Source organism: Saccostrea cucullata, unplaced genomic scaffold (assembly GCF_032062105.1).
Source record: "Saccostrea cucullata isolate Sc308-1 unplaced genomic scaffold, CSIRO_AGI_Scuc_v1 ctg492, whole genome shotgun sequence".
Classification (NCBI taxonomy): domain Eukaryota; kingdom Metazoa; phylum Mollusca; class Bivalvia; order Ostreida; family Ostreidae; genus Saccostrea; species Saccostrea cuccullata.
Window position 1 is genome coordinate 285,533 of NW_026931306.1, and position 21,052 is coordinate 306,584.

At 35.7% G+C, this 21,052-nt stretch overlaps 2 protein-coding genes across 2 annotated transcripts in view; both read right to left on the reverse strand.

The window, feature by feature from the left end:
* LOC134232130 (protein bicaudal C homolog 1-like) overlaps positions 1-21,052 on the reverse strand; it is a 262,980-nt gene that overhangs the window by 213,586 nt on the left and 28,342 nt on the right. The window contains exon 4 of the mRNA XM_062714082.1: positions 10,773-10,842. Coding sequence (XP_062570066.1) covers positions 10,773-10,842 — 70 coding nt within the window. The remainder of the gene's footprint in view (positions 1-10,772; positions 10,843-21,052) is intronic.
* On the reverse strand, positions 5,108-8,063 carry LOC134232131 (uncharacterized). The gene has a single exon (XM_062714084.1). The coding sequence runs from the start codon at positions 7,738-7,740 to the stop codon at positions 6,592-6,594; it is 1,149 nt and encodes a 382-aa protein (XP_062570068.1). The 5' UTR covers positions 7,741-8,063; the 3' UTR covers positions 5,108-6,591.

Genomic DNA, 21,052 nt, shown 5'->3' on the forward strand with positions numbered 1-21,052 from the left:
AAATGTGAGGACACGCAAAATTAAAACAACATTTAATGCGCTAAATTCTGAAAACGGCACCAAACATAGTGATTTACATCTAGGTCAGGTTGAAGAATACAATGTAACTGTTTCCACAAGTACACTCACAGGTGGACATCACGTGATGAATTGTAATATTTAACAGGTCAATCGAAGTTGTTAACATGGAAGCGAGAAGTTTGTTTGGAACATGTTTTTTGTTAAATTAAGTGTGAGCGCACGTTTGTCGGCTCTTCTCCTTTTAATATGACATTATTTTGTTCAATATACAACTACAGTTTTTGTAAGAACAGCCGACAAACATGCGCTGACTATGTATTCAGACGATGAAAAATGTGTGACCCTGATTATCTATTGATATTCAACATATCTTCAGGCACCATGCCTTCGATATTTATGTAGTTTACCTCGAAAAGAGCATTTTAAATTCACATCCATACCATAAATACACAGTTAAGATGTCGGGGTTTATATGATTGAAAAAAATTAACATTTTATGGAACTTAAAGAGCAAGAGCCATCTTATGCATAAAATGGCCCTGTACTTATATCAATTAATTAAGTATCACCCTCTTTCCATTTTCATATATCAAAATAAAGTAGACACTTGGTGCTTTCATGTTCTATAATGAAATTTCGTTTTGAGAATGCAAATATTTGAAAACAGACTTTGAGAAATTGCAATGTTCTTGAAATTTGCAGAAAATATGCTTATTTGACTACCTTCAGCAAAGAATTAAAATATGAGCACAGCCCACGATCCAAAAAATAAAAAATGTTTTTTGATCTTCAGAAATAGGTCTTTCATTATGTATTGGCATATTTTGGATCAGAGGTTGTGCTCTATATGAAATATTGAAAAAACGCTTCAACTTTAAGTCATTTTCATAGGAATTTACAGGATATGAGGAATATGACGCATTTTATGACGTCATAATGCATCGACTAGATGTGAAATTACGTCACAATTAATAGATACATGGTCACCAACAGTCCAAGTGATAAATACTGCATTTGCAACCTAAACAGAGCGGTTTTCAATTTTCAGAAATTCTCAGGGCCAAATAAGGCCCAAAGTGGCTCTACCTCTTTGTGGCATTTTTTCTGGCCAGTTAAGTCCACCCATTTTTTGTATTCAAAATGGTAAAGACTGGTTGACTGTTTATGTTAAGTTATTGGAATCAAATTTTCATAAAAATTTTGGCATAGGTTTTAATATTTGTCTGCAGTTACTACATGTAAATTGTGCCTCATGACCTTATACAGTTACAAGTTCACATCATTTGTCACATCACAGCATAGGCACGGTAAATAACGGCCTGTTGGCCACTGTTTACTGTCTGTCCCTGCATGAACACAATGTACTTTACTTTACCAGTCTCCAGAAAAACGCGCTAAAATGTAATGTTGCCGAAGGCGACTTCAGTAAATATGAGATCGCATGAGCTATTGAAAAAAATCTTAAATACAAGGTTTTTTGGCCTTTTGACCCCAAAATCAAATTCTACAGTTAAAAGTTTAGTTCAAAACTATGTTTTTAAACCTAGTTTTTAACCTCGTTCTCTAAAAAAAAAATTAATATCGTTTTTTCATTGAAAAATCGACAAAGAATAATTCTGAACGAAGCGCGTTCGGCGCATGCTTTGTGTCATTTCTTTCGGACTTAGCCATTCTTCCATGTAAACAAATGAACAAAATGCCTCTGAAGCTAAATTATGATCTTGGAAAAATTACAGAAGCAACTGAATTTCTTAACTTATCTAAAAGAACGAGTCACTGACCCTATAACATCAGATAGTATGCAAGGACTAGAACGTTTTGACCAAATCTCCTTGGCAGATGCTAGACTAACCCTAATCAGTCGAATAATGTGCGAGGACTAGCCCTAATCTCTCGGATGAATGCGAGACTAACCCTAATCAGTCGAATACTAGTGCAAGGACTAACCCTTATCTCTCAGGTAGGTGCAAGACTAACCCTAATCTGTCGAATAGTGTGGAAATTCAACCCATTTCAGTTGAGTGACGTAGTTGTTATGTCAAAGTCCGATGAGCGCGAGGATCTTGCGGATCTGGGGACCGGTAAAGTCTATCCCAAAATAGCCATCACTGCTTTTCTTTCTTTCGTTAAATGTTAGATGTGATGTTCAATAACTACAGTAGACATTGGTTCTGAATCACATAGGGCAAAAACAGACTATAGGAACTCTTTTATGCGAGGAGGTAAACAATTTCGTCACAGGAGCCATATTTCGAACGAGGATTTCAGTGAATATTTTTATCTTGGGATTTACATGCCTAAACTGTAAGCAATGTAGAATTAATAGTGATAGTCAAATAAACAACCAGATGACTTAACTGAAGCGAGGGGCAGTGTGGCCTAGGTGAATAATTCTTGTGATAGTCGGCCGAAGTTGGGACTTAATTTCCAGACATGAATTATGAATAGCTGTCCAGAGATTCTGTGGGCGTCAGTCCAAAAATCTACCCCAGCAGAATCTCAACAGAGATTAATGTTAGAGATGATTCTACCTGTTGAAGGAAACTCATGTGCCTTTATTTACCTCTGTTGAAGGAAACATGTATGCTTTTATTAATTTCCTCTTGTATATAGAAGGACACAGTTTGGGCAAAACCATGATTTATTAAGCATTGTTACAAAGTAAACATAAAGTATTATTCAAGTAATCATGGGTAATTTCCCGCATCATGAGGAATTATAAATCATGGTAGACTCTAAACTAATACTACAAACTAGGCATTATAATAAGACATCATGCACACAAACCAACACATACGCGTACACACACACACAATGACACATACACACACACAGAAAAAAAAAAAAAAAAAAAAAAAAAAAAAAAAAAAAAAAATTTTTTAATAACTTTGAATTATGAAATAAAGTGACGTGGGTTCTGCCTCGGAGAATTTTCTTGGAAAGTGATGTAAACTGGCCGAAACATGGGTTGAAATAGACAATTAAAGCAATTTGATTGGATGGCACAGTGGACGAATTTAAAAGCAAGAAAGTAAGCAATCTGATTGGATAACGGTGACGTATATAGGTGGCGCTAGTTAGCCACCGATAGGGGTCGCTTTACAAGATTAGAAAACCCCTTAATCTGATTGGTTATCAAATAGAATCGCCCTCCGGGCAGAACCCATCTTTAATCTAGCAAATAGAATCTCCCAGTGGGAGATTCCATTTGGGTAAAACGTAAACAAACAAAAGGCAAGCGAATACAGGAGAATACAATGTAAATTAATAATCATTAAACAACTTTAATAACACATTAATTTCCTCTTGTATATAGAAGGACACAGTTTGGGCAAAACCATGATTTATTAAGCATTGTTACAAAGTAAACATAAAGTATTATTCAAGTAATCATGGGTAATTTCCAATGCCCAAACTGGAGGAGTAGGGAGTAGGTTAATCATGCAGAGGAAAAACAACAATTATAATAAAGTATAACATGAGTTGGAGCATAAAATAAATATAAATATACAAAGGCAAATGACACAATCACATGAAATAGTTAAGCACAGACAGACAAGGATCCTGACAGCTCCTGGGGTGGATGACACATCCCGCACTCAGCACGAATGTCCGATATGTGAATCTGGCTGACACACAGATAACATAATACGGGGTCTATGAGCGCGATCAAGAAACAGCCAAGTGCATACAGTTCAGGATCTGGACAGTCCCTCGGAATGGACGACGCGTCCTGGGCACAACGCGGATCACTACTGTGAGAAACTGGTTGGCACGCACACAATCATAATATGGAATTGTTAGAATTATGACTGAGCATAGTCTACAGGTGTAGCACTGATCCGAAGGACAGGAATTCACACTATCACATAAGATATCACAAGTTGGTGCCCAGTAGCTTGTAGCCCAGACATCAGATATAATGTAAGTTGGGGTTACAAAACAAGGAGAACACACATACACATTTACACACTAATACAGATACGCTTCTTGGCAAGGTTTAGATTGGGAGGAGACGTTGTAATTCTGCACCTAAACGATTGGCAACTTCCAGACGGAAGGAAAGGGAAGGGTCTAAGTAATTTTTGTAAGCATCCGAGTTCCAGTCCCCTTGGGATTTAATCAGGTCTGCTGGGAGCCCACATTCTAATGCGAAAGAAGCACCCCCTCTCCTAAAGCTATGCCCGGAGTATTGGGAAGGGTCAATGCCTACCAGGGAGAGATTATGCCTGAGCATTCTAAGAAAGGTGTTGTAAGAAAGGAGGTTCCATTTGGATTCTGATTTATATGCGAATGCAGGGAAGTGTGTTAACGGGGAAGGGAACAGTTTAAAAACCAGCATTAACATACGGGAGGGGCAAAAGGGGGAATTTGGAATATGAGGTAGTGGTACGAGTAAAGTCCTTTGCGTGTACTGAATAGTCTTGGACCAGGAAATAGAAATGATCGCCCCCTTTAGAGTCGAATTGGACATTAGACCGGGCCATGTGTTTAGAGGGGTCAAAGTTTTCCCAGGAGGGGGCCAAGAGGTTGGACTTGCGAAAAAAGGAGAAGAATGCTACAAGGCAGGCTGTCCAAAACACGAGATCTAGGGGCTTTTGGAAATTTAATTTATGGAAAATCAGTGCGAGAATTTGGGGTGTAATAGGGAGTTTGGGGGAGGTCTTAAGGCCCATGACTCGTTTCGCTCCTTTAAGGGTATTTATGAGGAAATGAGACTCTAACGGGTTAGGATATCCAGCCTCGAGGTGTAGTAAGCGTACTACGGAAAGGTAGTTTCGAATCGATTGGAAGGACAAACGAAATGATAGGGACGCCACGAATCTGGCAAGGTTTAAGGGGGAAATGGGAACTAAGCAGATGTTTAAAGAATTGCAAAATTTAATGTAAGCCTGTAGGTATGAAAGATATGTTTTCTTGGTGGAGGCTGCTAAAATGTTACTGCGGAACAAATGGATTCTGGCATCTAGTGAGGCTGGACTAGTTAGAGGTGTGCCTGTGAAAGAAAATGGAAGGTGCGGTGAGAAATATGAGATACCCAGCCCTCTGGGTGGTGGGGTGAGGGGGAAATAAGGGACAATTGAGTAACAAATTTCTGTTTATCATGAAGTCTTGAGATAAAGTCCGCTTGGACGTTATCTTTTCCCGGTATGTGCCTTGCTATAAAGCGGAAGTTATGAGTGGCAGAAAGCCAGAATAAGCTACGTAAGCATTTCATTATGACCGGGTTCCGGGATGTACACTTATTTATTCCCGACACTGTTACCGAGTTGTCCGAGAAAAAGATGACCTTGTGGTTAGCCCAAAGAGGGGCCCAACGGTGAGCAGCGATAATGACTGCTAAGAGTTCTTTTTCGTTTATGTGCAGTGGGGCAGCTGACGGGAAGTCAAGGTCCCAATTACAATAGAACCAATCACGGTTCCATACTCCCCCTGCACCAGCAGTGCATACATCAGTACTGACTGATGTAATTGGCTTCTTGCTTAGAAGCAATGATTTGCCATTAAAGGTCTCGAGGAACCTGTGCCACCAAATGATATCTTGCTTGATATCGGTGGAGATGCGTAGTTTATGCGATTTGTGCTTAAGGGCGCAGAAAGCATTGATGATACTGCGCAGGAAAACTCTTCCGCCATAAACAACCGAAGCTGCCCAATTGAGTTTCCCAGCGAGGGATTGAAGTTGCTTTTTTGAAGCGCGACTTCGCCCTAGAAACTCACCGAGTTCGCATTTAAGTTCTGATAACTTTGCATGGGGTAAGGAGATTTGCATAGCGATGCTATCTATATCAATACCTAAGAAGGTAAGCTTTGTAGTGGGGTCGACCACCTTTTGCCAGTTAATGTAGAACCCTAATTTCCGCAATAGGCCAATTAAGGTTTGAAAAGCTATTTGGCATCTATGTTTGGATGGTTCGCAAATAAAGAAGTCATCCAAGTATGCTACTATTATGAAACCCCTACGAGCCATCATCCTACGTACTGCCTGGGATAACCTATGAAATATGCTTGGGGCTTCTTTAGAACCAAAGGGCAATTTAGAATCAAAAAAATAGGAAGTTTTGTTCCCAACTTTCCACTTAAAACCAGTAACAGACTGTCTGTGTTGGCTTATAGGTACTGAACGGTATGCAGACTTTAAATCAACTTTGGCCATAAAGGACCCATGTTTGACTAACTGAGTCGCATCATCTAAAGACTGGTATTTGAATTTATGGGAGTCAGAGACATAGTCATTAACTGCCTGACCTTTAGGTCGACTGCAATCATGAATTATGCGTACCCCCCCATCCTTTTTTGGGATAATTCCTAAGGGGCTAACAATTATGGGAGGTGACGGAGTCAGAATGTAATTTCCTTCAGCAATTTCATTTAAAATTTGGGCCGTAGCTTTATCAAAAAGGTCCGAATTAAGGGAAGAAGGGTGGTTTTCCATTTCAGCTGGTGTTGGGGATAAAGTTGGGTCAATAATATCAAAACCGTTTTTGATTCCATGAATGATAAAATTTTTATCAGGATCTTGGGATAGTTCTTCCTCCCAGGCAGAGAGGATGAGGCCCGAGGGTTTCTTTACATGTTTTTTGAGGAGGCATGCTCTGAAGCCGGGTGCTTGTCAGAACAGCCTGGGACAGAGCATGTATGGGCATACTTGCACTGTTTAACTGTGCAGCTTCGTTTGGAATTAAAACGTCTGCAAATTTCGACCCCCTGAGAAGTATGTGAGGCTCGAGGCTGATGGGGGAACCCTAAGTTAGGTCTGGAGTTTTGTTTGGCCTGTTGAGCATATTGAGGGGGAGAAGCTATTTTCGGTCTGAGGAAAACTGTTTGAATATGAGGGATATCTGTACCCCATCTAAATTTGTGCTGGTGTTGCAGTTTCCTATACTCTCTATCATAAAAGTAAACAGATTTCACCTCGTGTGTGGAGAAAAGCTGATACACTCTTGTCGTATAAGAAAGGTAATCTAAAATTTGGCCCTGAGTTAAACAATTGTCCTGCAACAATTTTTGTAAGATGGCTAGATTAGCAACAGACCATTGTGAGATAGACAGGGATTCAAGTTTAGGTTTTGAAGGACCTGATTTAAAAATCAATTGGCCGTCATCATTATTGGAAAGAATTCTTTCCGTCTGGAGGTTTGCCGACATATTTGCAAATTCAGTGATGTCTAAGTAATTAGAATTAGAAACTGAATTTGAAAGAGACTTCAAATAAATTTGGGGGTCTTGCCAAGAAAACGTACCTGTATTTTCCATGGCATGCGCACTACTTCCACCATAGGATGTGGGTTGATGTCCGGGCTGTTGGGCGGACGATAATTGTCCCAGAACATTGCGAATAAAGCTATCTGAGGACTGGTCGCACATCAGAGCCTGATCTGGGGCCGACGAAGATCGGTCCGTCGCGGACGGTCCCGGAGCGCTTGAACTTTGAGTATTGTCGTGTTCCCGGGGTTGGTGCTGGGGTTTTGATCCGGCTGCGGGTCCTAAAGGGAAAGTGTTTTTGATACAATGCAGCAAAAGGTTCCTTTGGCCTATGGGGATGTTAGAGTCAAGTAAGTCATCCTTCGTGAGCAAGGAAAGAGCTTCCATGCTGTCGTAACCGATGGTTATGAGAGCGTCTGTAGTTTTCTGCGATAATTTTTTGGCCGAAGCCCACTTACGAACTGCTTCTTCACCAACAGTCACGGAAATTTCGTTTTCACCGTCGGACTCCATTTTGAATTTGAAACCGGAAGTCAAAGAGAAGAAGCAGAATGAACACAAATTAGTCGTACAACTTACGCACTCCTAGAAGGCCGGGGAATGCATGCTGGCATAGGAATAACTTCCTCCGGGGCACAAAAAATGCATCCTTCGCACATGGCGTAACAGTCAAAAGCAATGTCTGACAAGGCTTGGGCACAGTCGAAATTACGATCCAGCAATATGGCGTTGATTCGCATGGCTTCAAAGTCGTACAACACATACCACGTCGGAAGATTGAAGAACCGCACGACCCTGGCGATGATAGCATCCATGGTTATGGCACAATTGTACAATTAAGTGTAACTTGAACGGTCACAGAAGATCACACAGCACAAAAAAAATTTTTAATAACTTTGAATTATGAAATAAAGTGACGTGGGTTCTGCCTCGGAGAATTTTCTTGGAAAGTGATGTAAACTGGCCGAAACATGGGTTGAAATAGACAATTAAAGCAATTTGATTGGATGGCACAGTGGACGAATTTAAAAGCAAGAAAGTAAGCAATCTGATTGGATAACGGTGACGTATATAGGTGGCGCTAGTTAGCCACCGATAGGGGTCGCTTTACAAGATTAGAAAACCCCTTAATCTGATTGGTTATCAAATAGAATCGCCCTCCGGGCAGAACCCATCTTTAATCTAGCAAATAGAATCTCCCAGTGGGAGATTCCATTTGGGTAAAACGTAAACAAACAAAAGGCAAGCGAATACAGGAGAATACAATGTAAATTAATAATCATTAAACAACTTTAATAACACGTTTACCTCTGTAAAATAAGCTTTATTGGTTTTCATTTTCTCATTTCATAGAGAATTCTACATTTAGGATCACTATCAATCAAAGTTAATAAACCCATGATATAAACCTTTTTTCTCCAGATAACCATGACTTGCCAATGTCCTTAAGATACCTGTATTGACTACTTGAAGATGTTCACCCCCCCCCCCCCCCCCCCCAAAATTGTTTCCCAAGAAATGATTTGACCAAACTTGAATCTACGAGGGACGTTCAATAAATAATGTCATAAGCTCGATTACCTACAACATGGAAATCATATGACATTAAGCTAAACTTTCTCTCATTATTGAATCTTTAATGAATTGATAACAGTTTATGTGACCACTTTTCATCACATAGTTTCATCGTGAGAAGCTGGGAAACAAGGGCTATTTGAGACACTGCATTATAAATGAATGGTAAAGAATCAGTTAACTAGAGTGAAAATAAAAGCTTCATTACAGCTGCTGTAAAACGCGTTAAAAATCCTATAGAAATTTTCACTGAAATATGTGACATTTACATCAACCATTGCCTGTTCTATAGACAAATAAGCAAGTGGATTTCAATGATAAAAAATTATATAATGTGCATCAAAAATGGGTACCGTCCTTGCCAACAAAAATTTTAACAACTCATGTACCATTTGCCCAATTTTAAAAAATAATATCTGATGATGTATAACTGACTTTGAGACACATAGCAAATTTGATAGACATCATATCGGGAGTAGTTTACAATATTTCTAAGAAGTGTTTGACGGTAAAAAAGCTTGGTACTCAAAGATCACCTTTTATTTTGAAAAATGAGTGAAAACGACAGCGTGTAGGAATGTCTTAACAATTATTTTAAGATATCAGTAATTGTAGTTATCCACGTTTGTTTCATATTCAAACAGATAATGGAACATGAATCTATTGCTTAAAACACTCAATACAAAATTTACCATAAGATGTACTTGATAAAAACAGCAATGATCTGACAAGAGCAAAGGTATGCAAGAGCACAAAGACAGATTTATATGCAATTTTCTTAAATATTAGTGGTACTGTTGTTCAATTTTGTATTCGGGGAGACAGTTTAATTTCTGGAGGAGTTTAGAAAGCAATTTTTTTTTTGCAAAAAAATCGAAAGGTTTATTAGAGGAAGGACCTAGAATCAGGAATCCAATACATTAAATTTCTTCATGACAGCATCCAAACCCGCACCCCTGAAGAGTAAAGGAGTTTTCGGGATAAAAAGAAAGTTAATATTTTTTCACATTAACAATACAAGACCTTTTGACTTGTTTCTATTTCCAAACTTGAAAAACCACCTTTCAGAAAGAAATTAAGTCCAGGAAATCATTGGATCTGCCATTTTCCAGTATACTAAGGGTCATACCCAAAAATGAGTTCTAAATACAATCAGAAATTAGATAAAAAAAATTTATGGACATCTGTTTTAATCAAAAGAGACTAATAAGTAAAATCATGAAGACTAAATCATTGAAAAGCGTCTTTTGCTTCTCTCCAAGGCCTGATGACATTATTTATTGAACGTCCCTCGTACACTACTTGAGGATTAGGTAAGATGTGTTTTTTTTCATACAAAATGAAATTATTAAATATTTAGTACGTATTAGACCCATTAAAACCTAACTAAGCAAAATATATCGCTCAGTAGGGTCATGAGAATGATGCGATATTGAACGTGTACAGGACAGACGTTAATTTGAATACTGATATTTTAAAAAATCATTAATTTACCTTTTTTTAGTAGGAATAATTATTATAAGTTTTACCTATATAATAAAAGAGTTATTGAACTTAAATTGGTGAATATCGGCACTGGTTGGCTGTTCAAATGCACTCCCAAGCTCATGCATTTAAACAGCCAACTTGTGCCAATATATTCACCAATATAAGTTCAATAACCCTATAATATGAGTAGATATCCTCTATATATTTTAGGATGCAAATTTCAAAGCAAATGTCTGCCCTGAAATTTATGGCACGTTTGACACTGTCCAGTAAAACCTGAGTGTCTATAATTCAACATGCAATTGGAGACAAATTTTGTGTCAGAATAGACAGGGTGTTGGATTGCACAGTGTTAAACCATGTGAAAGGGTAATATGGTCAAGAAATGATCTGTCAAAATTCACAGTGTGTCAGGTTGCACAGGTGTCGGATTAGACAGTTTTTACTGTATAACTAATATTATAACTCATATCAGAACTTACCTTTCTTTGATTTGGCTCCTATTTTCAATTTTGATGGCCAAGTGATTTGTGTGTGGCTTTCACTCATGACCTAATACATAAAAAAAAAATTAATCAAAAGCCTGAAAGGCTTCAATGGTGTCGAACAAGAGAAAAAATTTCAAAAGATCTAAAGATAGAAATAGGTAAAATGAGTGACCCTGGTAACAAATTATAATAATATAAAAAATAGTTTTAACACAAATACAGTCTAGAGCCTTATGTCCTGGTCCAAATGAAGCAGGGTTAGAATTGATAAGACACTGTCAGACATGTTCATGCTCAATATCAAACTAATTTCTTTTCAGTCAATGGAAGAACTATGAAGAGTTTCATAAATTTATATATTATTCTTTCTAATTGCAAATGTCAGAGCGTTGTTCTACTGTGTAGTGAGTGCATCTAAACTACAACTATGACTCTACCGTTACAGGTATGATCCGATCGAGTTACGATAGTGCGTGGTAACAAATGGAGGAAATGGATAAATACAGTAATACTGGTAAAGATCATTGGTTGTTCGGAAAAAATTGGATTGAAGTTTGTAAATTTGAAGCTAAGATTAAGAAATTTAATCTTTATAGTCTTGTAGTACTCGTGTTTATTTTGTTATTATTTTACCGTCTTTAAGGTTGTTTGTATTACAGTAATAGGTCCCAAAATGTTATTCATGTAATTCCAAGCACCCTCTCTGTAGAAATTCATCCGCAACAAACCACAACGTTTTGCTTGTGTGAAAATTAAACATAATATCGTTGTTTTGTAGCAGAATTAATTGAAGATACAAATGATGTAATTTTATTTTCAAGCTATTATTCATTGTGAGCATTTTCAAAGAAATTGGTTTACAGCTGTTGTTCTTTTCTATTGCAGATGCATCCACTGACACATTCGGTCGCGTAAATCTGACCGATCACTAGATGACATTCGAGCTTCGCTTGACGCCATATTAACCTGCATTTTTCATTGATCAGAGAAGCAACCAAGAGCTATCAGATGATGAACTGGAAATGATTCTCCAAAATAACATTCATGTATAAAGTATGTGTATATGTATAAAGTAATTGAAAGTAATCGAATAAGTATTTACAATTACATTGGAAATTTTAGCTGTAATTGATTAAATTATGATTAGGCCATACCAATTTCTATTTATATTATGCTTCCTGTCAGTTTGTCTCTATATAACCCATACCCTACTATTCTCGCATAGTGGTCTAAGGATTTATATAGCGTAAACACACTATGCCGAAATAGTGCACGGCTTTATTTACTGAAGAAAATTCTTCAATGCACACGCCGGGGATCGAACTCACGACCATGAGATTGTCAGTCCGATGCCTTATCGATTACGCCACAGAGACGATCACTGATTGGTAGAATTTTATTATATATATAATCTTAATTTATACAATTGACACAAGAAGGAGAAAATAGACAAATATTATTTGAAAACAGTTATATTATTCTAAGGAACCTTAGATTAATGTGTACAACAAAGATTCAAACTAATTACATACAGATCGTTAGATGAACTGATTTCATAGGGTCATTAAAACGCTTTTTTATATGACGCTTGATTGAAGGATGTAAAAGAAAATTATCAATGAGAATCGACGTCTGCAAACAAATAAGTCTTACTAACAAAACAGAAAATAAAGATGAGTTGCTTTGGGACAGAAAATCCCGACCTATTTAGAGAAAATACTAGTAACCAAAATAACTAAGCATGCAACCAATTTTAGCATGGAGATTTTGAATGAGTTCTTGCAAGTGCGCTGTGTTAGCACCGATATTTTCAGGAAAAAGTCAAATTGATTGCCACATAAATAATTACAACAGTCAGCATAATAATAACAATAGTGTTGCATTATGCATGTACTATGCCTAAATAGTAGGCAGGGTTTGACAAATAGTGCACTCGCCTCCGGCTCGTGCACCATGTGTCAAACCCTGCCTACTATTTACATGCATAATGCAACACTATTATATAAATATAGTTCGTCGGATTCGCCGCTTCTATTTTCAACAAATCAAAATTATAATATTATAAAAATAAAATTCGCGCGCGCATCCAAAAATATCTGAATACAACTTTTTTTCTCGACTTTTTACACAAAACGCATAAAAGACTTGGAAATTTGTATGACAGAAGCGCGGGATTTAGTTAGTTTGTTTGTACTTTGAAGCAGTCTGTTAAGTTTTGCAAGATGCCTGTGTAACTGTTCGTATGTACCAGGGGTGAGCAATTAGCATCTCCCGACGCCTGTGGCTACCATTTTTGAGGGTGGGGCTTGTTGTTTTCTGCAAGGAGGTAGCCCTGCGGGCTAGTAAAAATATAACCTAAACACACAATACATGACAAGCACAATCGGTATTTTCACTTGTTTTTTTGTTATAAAATTCCCAACCAGTTAAAATTCTCCAGACAACATGCTCCTATTGTCAATAAATCTCGATAATCTTATATGTTTTGTAGTTCTATCTGACTTATTTATTTCCAAAAACGATCGTTTTTCCTAATCCGAATTTCCTCTATTCCTCCATTTATGGTAAATACGTGCAGATATCTCATTAAATTATTTACGGTCACTCAATCAACTGAAAGATAAGTGTTTTGTGACTCACATAAAATTTATTTCCAGTGTATTTAATGATTTAAGATGAAACAAAATGAATTTGATTTTATTCTAAATGAGCTAGTGCAATGATCAGAAAAAGGGAAGATAATTTATTTAAATTAATTCTAATTTTTTTTTTTCAAAATAATTTATGCATGATTAAAATTGATAGTGAGAACTTTTAACTTTAATTTTAAAAAGAATGACCTCAGTACTCTGACTTTTTCAGCAATTAATTTCTTCTCAACTTTAGTATTTATTTTAATTTTTGCCCCTCTATTTGGTTTAATTTTTGCCCCTCTATTTGGGTAAGTAACTTTTTACTTGGGGCTAGTAACTTGAAAGCTGCCAATAGCCTGTGGAAAAGTACTTAATTTTTTTTTTAATTGCACACCCCTGTGTACTATAGTTAAAAACATTGGGTACAAAGTAGTTCCATACACAGCAACAGAAATAGAATCAGAGGAGATGTTTGAAGCTTTGTTTTATAAAACAATAAAGAGAACATCATCAACATATGAAAAATACAGTACACACAAGATTAAGTAAATATTGACAATATTTGTTCAATTAAAATTAAAGAAAATTCAAAAAGTGATGCAATTGTGATTTCAAAACCTGACATGACCTTAACAATTTGCAAAGAATTAAACAGAAAATTTGTAGAAATGAAACTATGTCAAAATTGCAATGTTACAAGAAACAAAAGAAAAACACGTTTTCGCGCCTTCTGAGTGCAATCGAAAATGTTTTCTCGTCCAGAAAAAATGACCGAAAAAGAGAAGAACTTAGAAATTTTTGTCGCTAATATTAATTATATTCGCTCGCCTCATAATTTTGAAACCTGAAAAAAAAATATTTGTAAAATATTTTCGCTCGCTCGCCTCACTTTTTATTTTTGAAAATCCAAAGAACTATGTTACAAATTGGTGTGGCCTTACAAGTAATCGAAAATCTCTTCGATTACATATTACTGTCGATTACTTGTAAAAAGTAATCATTACAATCGATTACGATTACTCAATTACGATTACCCCATGCCTGCATGCAAAGTTAACCTTTTACACATGGTTTTTACAAATCGTCAGTTTTCGTATTCTAGATGATTAATTTATTAAACTGTGTAAAGCAAAATATGTACTTTGTCATTTCATGTTTATTTATTTATTCTTTGTAATACAGACATCCTACTATGTATTTTTTATATGAAACCGTCATTTACCAGTGTTGTACATAGCAATGACTATTCTAAACATGATCACTGAATGAAGTTCTGTATTTTTCTTGCAAAAGTTGTCATATCAATATTGAGGCTGTGTTTGCATTTTCATATTTCATTCAATTTTGACACTGACAAATGAAAATTAAATTCATTTAGGTTTTCGTCTTCTAATCAATTATTACTTTTCAGTGACACGTACTGCATTTCTAATTCGAATTATCACAAAACAGTTGATGATAATTATTTTAATAGCATATAGGCAACATATGAATAATTATAAATTATCACCTTGCAGTATAAGTATCACATGAATAAATATCCCGTTTCTTGAAACCCGCATCTTCTGCCTGGTGAGTCTAAAACAAGGTGTAAAGGGCATACACAGGGACCAGTAAGTATGTGTCAATCAAACTGCAGCATCCAATAATGGACCTTAAATTCACACACTTGATTGACAGGGCTACCCAAACCAGGTATTTTTGAAGGCGGTGCTTAAAATCTCTGCCTTCCCATACAAAAAAAAGGTACATATAGGCATACTTTTTTTGTGCCTTTTCAGTACCTAATGTGTGCCTACTATTATAGGTACAGAAAAGGCATACCTATTCTGTGCCAAAAATGAACTTAATTTTTTTCTAGTGTACCTAAAATGTACCTAATTTGGACTTTGTCATTTTACAGTGTGCCTGAAATGTGCCTACTTTAGACTTTGTCATTTTTCAGTGTACCTAAAATGTACCTAATTTGGACTTTGTCATTTTAAAGTGTGCCTGAAATGTGCCTACATTAGACTTTGTCATTTTTCAGTGTACCTATTTTGGACTTTGTCATTTTTCAGTGTGCCAGAAATGTACCTATGTTGGACTTAAATATTTTCCCAGTGTACCTAAAATGTACCTACTTTGGACTTAGTCATTTTTCAAAGTGCCTGAATATAAATACTTTATTAATAGAAGACTGTGGTTTTTTTGTAGGGGGGGGAGTAGTAACCACTTTCTATTATTTATTTTCTTATATTATCATTCAACAATTTGTGCATTTGATTTTTATTTAAATTATACTTCAAATTTCACATCATTATTGCAAGAACTCATTATAATGTATACTGTTGTGTTGTGGAAAGGAAAAATGGGGAGGGGTATTAAAATTGTTACACTCAATTGCTTAATATGTATTTATCATTAATTCAATAATTAATCTTATTTAAAGAAAATAAAAGTTAGAGCTCCATTACTACTTAAAATGTGTCCCAGTTTGCCCTACAGAGTTCTTAGTAAGTTTGATTAACATTTTCTCTGTCTATTAACCCCCCCCCTCCGCTTGCTAAATGATTTTTACGTGTAATTTTATCAACTTGTTGCATTTATAAACACTGCACTACTCTGAAATATGTATACATTAAAGCTGAACACTACTCGTAAATAGGCATTGCCATATTTCTCATTCTTCAATGCTCTCCCTACAACTCGTATATAAGGAACAGATCGCTAGTCAGTTTAATGTCTTTTACTATAGAGATCCGACTAGTGCAGACGTAAATCTTACAAAGCGTTTTATCGATGAAATTATCATTTTTTTCAGGACAAAAGTATCATGGAAAATACAGGTCAATTTATTTACAAACAGAAAATGCACATAAAAACAAGAGATAAACGCGAAAATCTAAGACCACGATAGGAGTACTACATTTAATCGGGTGTAACGAAAGCGAATGGTTTATATACCCGTCTGACAGTGCCTATTTAAAGAAGTGTTCAGCTTTAACCTACGAAACAGGAAATCACTTTCCGCTTGACCGCATACAATACACAGGTAATCAACAGAGAGATCAGGTGGTCCGTGCACCTAGTGAAGTGGACATATAGTCATGTAACCAACAACCAAAACTGCTTAGTTACGATGCTTTTCAGTATTATTCTTGCGGTATTATTCTTTAAAATCTTTCTTTTGCTCTTAAACAAATTAGGCCTAATGATAAATGAATGTTTTTTTAACTATGTAAATAAACCAGTCTGATAAACTATGATTATTTTAACCGTTTTAAAAACCAAATACATTTTTTAAAACCAGGTTGGCTTAGAAAACCCAATTAGTTGTAGAAGGTACAACTTTGTGTTATAAATTATCAGTAATAAAATTTATATACACATGTGATGTCCAGTAGAGGCCCCATCACGCGACCACCTCAACTTCTCTCTCTCTCTCTCTCTCTCTCTCTCTCTCTCTCTCTCTCTCTCTCTCTCTCTCTCTCTCGTACATTTTGTAAATACAAAAATGTTTAGGATGTGCGTAAATTAACTTTATAGGGTGATAATTTATATCCATAATCCAAGTTACTAGTGTGTCTTAAAATAGACATTATTTTTCTTTGTATGCAAAACGATGTTGATTTCCACGGTATTCTTCAGTGACACAGGTGTTAATACACCCGATGACCTTCACCTGCTGAAATTTTGTACGTGTATCACGTGCAGTTCTCCACATGGACATGACAAACTGAAAGAGGGTGATTTGATTAGATTTTTCAGCCCAATCGTAATGGGTAAAAATACAAAAGAAAAAATTACAGAATGAAATAAATACAGATGTTTTAACTATTACCGGTAGTTAAGATGTAGCAGTAAAAAAAATTGTGTACATTTAAATATCAAGTCAGAAAATTGATACAAATAATAGCCCCCAAGATGCACAAAATACATCATTTATAATTATTCACATAGTATGCATACATGGATTGTATATGGTATAATTTACATGTTCCGTGTGTACATGTATTTCGATGTATGGAAGTGTGTAGGGTGTCAGTTACATTAATTAAGATTTAAGTTGAACTCTAACACGTAGGGAAATTAAATAATGAAAACAAAATTAGGGGGGGCCTTCTCAATTTGACAGTAATTAGTTGTGTAAACAAACACAAACTTAATGGCGTTCAAGATGGCGGTCCAATTATTTGCCCAAAATAGCCACGCTAAATTTCAAGGATTTCATCGCAATCGGCATTTAATTAAAGTTGGGGCGCCATTAAATCATTGTTAAATGTTCATTGTCATAATTATTTATTGTTTATACGAACTATTTTATGAATAATTTCATAAACTTTAATGAAATCACGTGACTAAGTCTATGATTGGTCAGTGGATAGCGCGGACATTACAGAGACGATTTGAAAATTTGCCGAGATAAAAATCTCAAAAAGAAATCGGAGAATTATTGGTCGGTGAGTCTTTCCTTCAGTGTAAATTTTTATGCTACTTGTTGTTAATGTATTTGTGCACTTAAAGAATGCATTAGAATGTGAATATTAAGTGTAGATTTTACGAAATTCTTGGTATTTGTATCGTAGATTTTTGGTTTGTTTTGATTCAGTTTTCAAGATGGCCGTGCAGCTATCGCTACAGCCTACACATGATGTAAAGCCTTTTAAATATAATAATGTTGTTTAACCAAATGTGTAACAAGACTTTAAGAAGTGTTTCACAGTTTCAGAGTCTTTTTTTAAATATTACGTTTAACATGTTTAATGTGTCAATATCAGGGAATAGGTTATGCACAGTAGCCTCTGCATGGACATGGCGATAATAACAAACAGAAATTCAAATGAACTGTGTGAAATTAAGAACCCTCTATACACTGACGAAAAATGTTTTTTGGACTTTTGAGAAAATTATGTAGTGTAAAGGAGGCTACTTTGAAATAAACTAATCCATTTCTAATATAGGGAGCCTGCCTTCTTTATCCAGGAAAAATCTTTGATTGATTGATTGATTGTATACTGTTTAACGTCCCTCTCAGAATATTTCACTGATATGGAGATCACCATTGCCGGTGAAGGCTGCAAATTTAGGCCTATGCTCGGCAAGGGCCATTGAGCAGGGACTTCTTTGTCGTGCCACACCTGCTGTGACACGGGGCCTGTTTATACGGTCATACGAAAGATTGCCCCATTTAGTCGCCTTTTACAACAAACAAGGGGATACTGAGGACCTATTGTAACCCAGATCCCCACGGGGCGGAAAAATCTTTGAAGACGGTGAAGTAATGACAAAGAAAAATTGCTTTCGATTATTCAAATGGAGAAAATACATGCAAATAAAGTTTTCAATTACTCTATCTTGGTCTAACATATGTTTAGAATACATGGATTTATTTAAAATTTTGTCATACAGTGCAAATTACAATTTATTCTTTTTTTATGTCAAATGGTGGGTCAGTCTAACTACACGCAAATACCCTGAAATTAGGGTGCAATGTAGAGAGGGTCCTTAAATCATTGGTACCAGGTATATGAAGTTTGAAATGTAAATTAAGTAAACATCTCTTTTTAAAAAAAAAGGGGGGGGGTCAATAATTTTTAACATGTTTAAAGTATCAAAATTACAGCATTTATCCAAAATAATTAATTGATTTGAATTTATGTAATAAGTTTACATAAAATCATCTCAACCCCAAGCTCTCCACTTGGTTCATGCCAGGGGAGGGGGGGGGGATATGACACACATCATTTCATTCAGTGACAATGTTTCAATAATATATTTAAAAAATAAGTATGTATATGAATGAGTGTTTGTCAATAATAATGTCACATACTTTCATGAACAAACTTTTTTCTCCAGCAAAAATGTTGTCCCCTGAAGTCATTCTAAACTTGAGAGAAATGCATAAAGGCTATAACTCTGTCAGTAAGTATAAAATCTAATCTGATTCTTGAAAAAAAAATAATGATTAATGTATAAGAGTAAAATTAGTCACCACTTATCAAACTCCATTATAAATTTTAAATTTTCAAGATTTCGCGGGGGGGGGGGGGGGTGGGGTGTGTCCAAATCACTTTTAATTGATTAATTATTTATACATATAATAACACAATAATGCAAATAGGAAGGGAGCCTTTTAAATTTAAAAAGTCATCTCCCCTCAAAATCGGAACTCTTCTACACTAGCATAACTTCGCGGACTACACGTTACGATAATCCAACAAAATAGTGATCAACTTACACGCTGCATTTAAAAATTTTAAAAGAAAGAAACGGTTTGCAATTTTTTTTTTAGATAATAAGCGATTTTATAAAGGGCCTGTTACCCCCCCCCCCCTTTTTTTTTTTAGAAAGCTATACGAATTAGCCAGGCATGTAGCATCGTCTTTAAAATGTAAATAAAAGCACATTTCTTTTTTTTTTCTTTATATTGTTTCTATTTATATAAGTTTAGGTCACGCATGCGCACCAACAAGTAATCTTCAGTACTCTGAAGTTTTGTTGGTAAACAGAAGAAGAAAAAAAGGGGGGGCAGCCAAAGAAATATGTTTTTTCTTAACTGGAAAAGTTGACAAGCAAAGAAAAACCTTGCCCAAGGTGAAAAGCTACTTATTTCAGTACCAGTTCCTTGGCATACAATACTACATTTCCCTTATATAACTTTACCGTAGTATAAACTGTGTGTGTGTTGGGGGGGGGGGGCAACCTGTCTTTCAATGAACATTTTCAATATCAAAAGTAAAACATGAATAACACTTGAGAAAAGAATGTTTTCCGTTAATTAACAAGAAATACGCTAGGAAATTATTGTATCAATTTGATTACATGCACTCAGACTTTATACGACATATGTAACACGAATTCAGGTCGATGCTATTTTAATTAGTCTTTTTCGTTACATGAGCACATAGATTAAATTAAATTCCATTCAAAGTTTTAATACTATACATGCAGTGAATCAATTATTTTACATATAAAAAATGGAAACATAACTCAAATGAAATAGGCCTTTAATTGTCACCAAATGTGTTCTTGTAAGTAAAAGTTCTATTTTGTGACATACAATCAAGCAAAAACGCATGGTATCGGTCGCGGAAGACGAACTACTGCTGTATATGCAGCAATTTTGGAGGTAAAACTGTAGATGGACATGTCATCAATCTCCAAAAAATTCCTAGAGATGCAGTGAAGAAAATATGGCTGCAGCAGGCTAGATTAATGCGTAAAAACTAAAAATTCTTATATTTGTTCTGCACATTTTGTAAATAATGATGATCCGTCTACAGAACATCCACTACCGAAAATTAGCTTCTTTTTTTTTAAATAGGCCTATTCGAATATGCATCAGCATTTTATCAGTAATTTGTTTCTTTTTTTTTTGTAAGAAGGGGAGTGTGTGCCTTATTATACTACTATACAGATTAATACAAATCCAGAAAGAGACTATGAGTGGGCAATTTTACGAATCAGTTAAGATTTATATATTATCACAAACACAATAACATTTTTCCATGACATATGCATTACACTATGAACATGTTTACATCGAGAACGTCCGCGGAAGTGACTTTATTTATAGCGCATGCGTATTAAACACAGTAAAAGAGTTCCCTTCAGGGGAAATAACTCACCTTTTGAAAATGGGGAATAGACCCAGGCATG

Excerpts from the sequence above, each read along its gene's own strand:
- LOC134232131 (XM_062714084.1), bottom strand. The coding sequence starts at position 7,740 with ATGGAGTCCGACGGTGAAAACGAAATTTCCGTGACTGTTGGTGAAGAA.